Raw genomic sequence first — 6,822 nt, forward strand, 5'->3', positions numbered from 1 at the left:
GGGATTAAACAATTTAACCTGTGAACTACTCCTGACTGCTAACAGTGTGTTTGTTCTATTTTTTTTCTTTATGTATTTTCTTTATGTATTATCCAGGAAGTGCCATGGTGTGTGTAAATGAAGAATACTTTTACGATTCTCACTCTAAACAGAGTATAGCTCTTTTTGACCAGCTCGTTTTTCTTTTTAATTATTAGTGAGAAACTGACTCCATGGAGAAAACCAGCAGCCAGAGAGGATCGGACAAGTGCAATCCGATTAGAGAGGTGAGAGCTGTGCACAATTTACAGCCGTGGCCAGCACTCTGAAGACCATATTGAAAGGAAGGAAAGATTTTAGTATAAATCAAATAATAAAGGCTCAATTTTCAAGGACTAAACCAATGTTTTCCAACTTTCTGAATCTTTTGTTTTAATACACGCATCTCACCTTTCCCAAAGGTTCTGATATCATTTTCTTCCTCATTATTGACTATTCTTACCTTGTTGGAAAGGTTTTGTCCAATTTTATTTTCTGTAGATTGTATTGTGAAAGTAATAGAGATTATGTGTTTATTTTCAAATATAAAATAACCATATTTAATATGCTTTTAAGAAGTCCCTTGCCCCACCCTGGAAATTTGAACATGCTTTCTTAAAAATCATGCCCATTCTCCCTGACCTCTCAAATACCCAGTTGAAAATGCCTGGACAAAACTTTGAAATATACGGTAACAAAGATTAAGATTTTGTAATAACGGTGCTGAAGTAAGACATGTGTACCCCATTGCAGAACAGACTTCACAGGACAGACTTGTGAGGTTTTGGATGTAATGAGGACACACATTACTCTTTATATAAAGGGTCGATGTACTAAGAAATGTTTCTACCCACAGCTCTGCGTAGGGCATCCTTGACCTCCTTGTTCCTCAGACTGTAAACAACAGGGTTCAGCATGGGGGTGACAATGGTGTAGGTCACTGAGAGAAGGAGATCTTGTTCTATAGAGTTTTCTGACTTGGGCTTGAGGTAGACAATGGAGGCACAGCCATAGTGGACAATCACCACAGTGAGGTGGGAGGCACAGGTGGCAAAGTCTTTCTTCTGGCCCTCGGCTGAGGCGATCTTGAGGATGATGGAGATGATGAGAACATAAGAGATGAAGACGAGGCCCATGGGAACTAGGATCACAAATAAACTGACAATGAAATTGATTATTTCATTGATAGTGGTGTCAATACAGGAGAGTTTCGTGACAGGGAGGATGTCACAGAAGAAATGACCAACCACTCTGTGACAAAAGGTAAGGTAAATATGGATGTCACCTGGACAGCTGCCATGGCCAGGCCAATGCCAAAGGCTCCACACATCAGCTGGACACACACCCTCTTGCCCATGATGATTGTGTATCTCAGGGGGTTGCAGATGGCCACGTAATGGTCATAACCCATCACTATGAGAAGAAAGCAGTCATTGATGGCTAAGGTAACAAAGAAGAATATTTGGGTAGTACAACCTGCTAAGGAGATTGTCTGGTTCTGGGCTATGAGGCCAGAGAGCATCTGTGGAATGATGACCAGTGTGTACACAGTCTCTGGACTAGCCAGCATGCTCAGGAACAAGTATATGGGTGTGTGGAGATGATGATCAATGTGGATGATGTTCACGATAATGGCATTTGCATCCAGAGTTAATGTGTACAGGATGAGAAAAACCACAAACAGGGTGATCTGGTGTTCATGGAATCTGAAGAATCCCAAGAAAATGAACTCTGTCTCCTCTGTGAGGTTCTTTCTCTGTATTCTTCAGTTTCAGCATCTGAAAGCAATGCAGGGAGTCAACATGGAGACATTCCCATCATGACATGGACTCTAGAACAGGGATAGAGAAAGGGGTATAGGAGACACAAATGCACATACAATGAGTCTATTTCGTTGCTCTATAACCAGGAGGGTGTTGGCATAGGTCAAATGGCTACCTTATCCCCCTCTCCCTTTTCAGTTTTTGCTGTTTCCTTAATCTTCCCTTAAACCTCTGGTTGAGGAATCACCAATATGTGAGACCACCACACATACCTTTTCAAGTTTTCATCCTGAATGTGTTGTTTGTGTGGAGCATGGAGGAAGGTTTTTTTCTTTTAATGATGTTCAAACCACAGGGCCCCTGAGCCCATGCCATCCTAGCTTTACCCATTTCCCTTCCAGGGAAAGTACAAGAAGCTGGGACAACAAAATGAGGGGGAGAGAGTTAGATTTACTAAGTTACAATCACTGGCGTCACTTAGGAGAAACTTCTAGTAACAGTGTATAGGAAGCAGAATTAATCCCAGGAGAGTTGATCTTCAGTAGCACTTTAGTAGGAGTGAGGATGAGGTTTTCTGGGCTCAGTCTGGATGGTCTAAGTGAGAAAAACCATTGGCAAAATAGCTTGTTCTAAAAGTATTAACAAGGACTTGAGGATTTAGGGGCAAGTGAACTAAGAAGAAAGAGAGAAGTTGTTGGAAAAGAGAGAGGAGGAAGAGCAAATGGCAAACGGCTGGACTTCGAATAAAAGAAGTAACTGATTTCTTCCTGGCAGAGGGAATTTTAAGAATGAAAAGATGTAATAGTTGATTTTAAGTTGTTTGCTAGACTATATTGTGATGTAAAGTCCCTCAAGAGCCCAAAACCTTCATTTAAAGCTGCCATATGTCCAATCTTCAGTTAGTGGTATTTGGGAAGAGGGAGGAATTGGATGATGGCACAGTGCATAAAAAGGGCACCACGTGCATGAGATGAATCCAGAGTGAGGAAGAAAGACTCTTGCTAGTAATGATTGGAAGAAATACAAGGGCTTCTCTTGTCCTACTTTCTCCCTTGCAAGTACGCACAATATTTCCTAGAAATTGGTGAGGGCCTCTGGGATTGCCACCATATATCTAATGATGGTTTGAGCCATTTTATTTAAAGGGCAAGGGGCCGGCCCTGTGGCTTAGTGGTTAAGTGCACGCACTCCACTACTGGCGGCCCGGGGTTTGCATCCCGGGCGTGCACCAATGCACCACTTGTCCCGCCATGCTGAGGCCGCGTCCCACATACAGCAACTAGAAGGATGTGCAACTATGACATACAACTATCTACTGGGGCTTTGGGGAGAAAAAGGGAAAAAAGAAAAAAAAGGAGGAGGATTGAAAGAACAAAAGAAAAGAAATGCATATATAAAAAAGAAGGGCAAGATAACACTAGCAGGCTGGAGGATTTTGGCACATCTAGGAAACTTCCACTAAAAATCTAGGAAACATTCTAGATTCTTAATAAATCTAGATTCCTAGGAATCTAGGAAACACAATCTAGAAAATGTTGTGGATGTTCTGGAAAATATTTCATGGAAAATAAGAGGGCAAATGTTTAAAGTGGAAATGAGTGTGCCACTAATAATTAAAGTAATTTTGATTAAAAGACCACTGAGATACCAGTTGGATAGGTAAAGATTAAAGAGAGTGACAGTGTGACTCTCAGCAGCTTTTTAGAAAGGACAAGGTAGAGCTATAGAGCTGCGGCTACTGAAATTTAAATTAATTAAAATTAAATAAAAGTAAAAATTCAGTTCATCAGTCACACCAGCCACATTTCAAGTGCCAAAAAGCAACATGTGACTATTGGCTACTCTATTGGACAGCACAGATATCAAATATTTCCTTTCTTGGTGAAAGTGCTGTTGGACAATGCTGCTGTAGCATATTGCTATGGGCAGATGTGTGGAATACATTAAATAACAACAGAAAAGCTATTTAAAGAACAATAACGTGATGTGCTGCCATGTGGTTAAAAATATGTGTGTGTGCATGTGGCTGTGAATGCACATAAATATTTATGTATGCAAAAATGTCTGAAAGAAGAAACTGATATTATCATGGGTTAACAGTTATGTTAGGGTGGGGTGAGATTACAGGAAACTTTGACTTTTTACACTGCTGTATTTACAGTGAGAATTATCACTGATTTTAATTTTTTTAATTTTGAGCATAGAACTATGGCTCATAAATAGTTTGAAGAAGTCAAGGTGGATGACAACTGAGAACAGATATGAGATTGAACAAGAAGGAGGTCATTGATGACTTATTGGCCACAGTTTCAGTAGGCTTGGGCTGGAAAGCATAGTTACAGGGAGTAACAAAGAAAAACTTTGTTAATATGTCATCTGTGAGATCAATAGATTATATGTGCATTTTCCCTTTCTTGATGAGCCTGTTGCAATGAGTGACAAAAAATGGTTAAGGAGGTATTGAGCAAGGAAAACTGTAGACATATTTGGAGTAGGGAAGAGGAAGAAAATACTAAACTGAATTGAGTCAGGAGGAGGAAAAAAATCCCTGGTCTCTTTAAATTAGGGTCTGGAAAGTGCTGCTTTCACTCCAAATCAGCCACAGATTTGTTGTAAATATGCTTCATGTAAATATGAATTTACTTTCTTTGAATAGATTATAAAGGCATAGACAGGATGGCTGTTGACCAAGGAACGTGGGCTAGGTTACATAAGCCGAGGAATAAAAAGAGGGAAAAGAAGTAATTTGGTTGCCTCTGGTGCATATTTGAATTGGATTGAACAGACAATGAGAGACTATCTTAAGAAAAGATATTCTTAAAACTTTGGGGAACAAATGCAACAAGAAGGCCAGATCAAGACATTTGAGAGTACAGAACAATGCAAATATTCACTGCAAATGTTCAGAGCAATGTTCTTTCCATGTTGTTAGTGTTGTCGTCCCTCGGTGTCCGTGGGGGTATCAGTTCCAGGAACCCCTGTGGACACCCTAATCCTAGGATGTTCAAGTCCCTTAGTCCCTCATATCCTTGGGTGGGTTCTGCATCTGCATATATGGAGGGCCAACCGCACTGTTTATTTAGAAGAAAGGTGTGTAGTGTGTGAGGGAAAGGTGAAGCACTCCCACTAGGGGGAACTATCATTTCTCCTGCTGGAAGAACTCGTCTGCAGCCAAAACCTCATTTCCTTTAACCAAAATAAGCAAACAAAAGAGCCCTGCAGTAATTGGGATCCACCCTCCACAGAATCCTCTTTAGTGGCTAGCTGCACTGCCTAGAGTAGGTGTCATCCGCTCACCCTGATTTTTCCTGGTATTCTTCCCAACCACATTACTCTCCATGTTAGGAGTTCCATTACACACCTTACTCCATCTTGTCACATCTCCAGGGATGTTTTAGCATCTCTTATAGATTAGGGGCAATTGCCTACTTACCTCATTTTTTAACCTGTTTCTTTTTGAAGTGCAGAAGCAATCCAAAGTTGTTACTGTAACAGAATGCGTGGTTCAGATGACAAATACAGGGCTGTTATTGTCCGTGGAGGTGAGGGAGGCCCCAGTAAAAGAGATGGGGAAAGTATGGGATGCGGGAGTAAATCACATTGTTAGCCTTCTTTAGTCTTCTTACATTCTTACACAGAGGAAATCAGGTTGCAACAGACACCAGTGTTCATGTTTTGAACGGAGAAGAAGTCACAGAGAGCACCAGAAAGCCAAAGAAGCACGTGGAATGGGTGGGTCAGCTCTACCAGTGGAGATTGGCCAGGAGGAGTTCTCAGCAGTTAGAACGTGTGTCTATGAACTTAAGGACAATTTGAGCACCAGACGGCCACCTCCTTTTCTCCTGCTGGTTGCTACTTTGAGTCTCTGCCCAGCCAGAAGTGACTGCAGCTGGGCATGGTAGCAGGAGCCCTTCTCCCACCCATATCTGGGCCCTCTCTGAGGCTGAACCCTAAGGGTGTTTCTTTGTAAGGGACACACCAGTAGATAATCTCTAAAGCACAGTAAAGAACAGAAAGGATCTTTCAAAATGATTTATACGTTCCAGAAGGATAAAAACCCCGTGGGGGAGGGAGTAAGAATACTGAAATGTGCTCATGCATCAAAATTTCAGTCATGAAGCCAATATTCCTATTAGAGGAAAAGGAAAAGTAAAATAGAGGTGAAAAACACACTTTGAGGGTGTAAAGGAAACACCATGTGCAAAGGGAAGAAATTGACAAAAATCGTGGGTACTTAAAAATATCTAAATCTTTATAAGCAAAGTCTGTGCTTAGAAACAGAATCTGTATTTTTAAAAATTAAAATATACAAGGTAGGCTAAGCTGCTGTGTTGATATTTTGTATGTAAAGGAATTGTACAGTTAAAAAAAAAATGACAGTGTCTTTTTGCCAGACTTTCTGTCCAGTCTTTTTCTTTCATTTTAAACAAAATGATCTAAGCAGCAAGGAATGGAGGAACTGACTTCTTAAGAAACTGGTGATTACACGAACTATTTGAATAGACAAGAGAATGGTAACTTTTCTTTGGAACGGAAGCCTCCTCACACCCCAAACAGTCATCCCAGCTTCTTGAGTCTGTGGCATCTGCCTGTGCTCTTTTCTGGTTTCAGAGCATACCAGGCAATCATGGCTTATTTACAAAAGATCACCGCAATGCCAAGAAAACTGATTATCATTTTTTACTAAGAGAAATAACAGAATCTTGGTGTCTTTCAAAGCTCAGCCTCAGCTCAGGTTCTGGGTCAGCCTTATCAGAGTATTAGGTCACTTACATTTCGCTGGACTTGGGCTGAAGCACAAGGTGACACATTCACACCGGTGTCTCTGGCCCTGTTGGCTTTACCTTTTGAGGAGCTGCCCCTTTAAACTCTGATTTGGAAGGGACTCTCAAAGGAGAATTCTGTTGTCTGGCTCTTGTCTCCTGGGTTAATTTGCCAAGAGACTTTCTGTGCATCCCGTGGGTCTGTGTGGAGTCAGAATCCAGAAATGAGCCAGAGGATCTCATTTTAAATGGATCATGCAAGGAATACCGGCCAAGCT

General features: G+C 41.1%; 1 protein-coding gene across 1 annotated transcript; it reads right to left on the reverse strand.

The window, feature by feature from the left end:
- Positions 1-851: 851 nt before the first annotated feature.
- Positions 852-6,592, reverse strand: LOC101402937 (putative olfactory receptor 10J6). The gene is given in 3 exon segments (XM_087417392.1): positions 852-1,267; positions 1,270-1,781; positions 6,555-6,592. Coding segments are annotated over 3 exon segments (966 nt in total).
- Between the last annotated feature and the right edge of the window lie 230 nt (positions 6,593-6,822).

Source organism: Ceratotherium simum, chromosome 2 (assembly GCF_057802395.1).
Source record: "Ceratotherium simum simum isolate JZ-2026a chromosome 2, ASM5780239v1, whole genome shotgun sequence".
Lineage (NCBI taxonomy): Eukaryota > Metazoa > Chordata > Mammalia > Perissodactyla > Rhinocerotidae > Ceratotherium > Ceratotherium simum.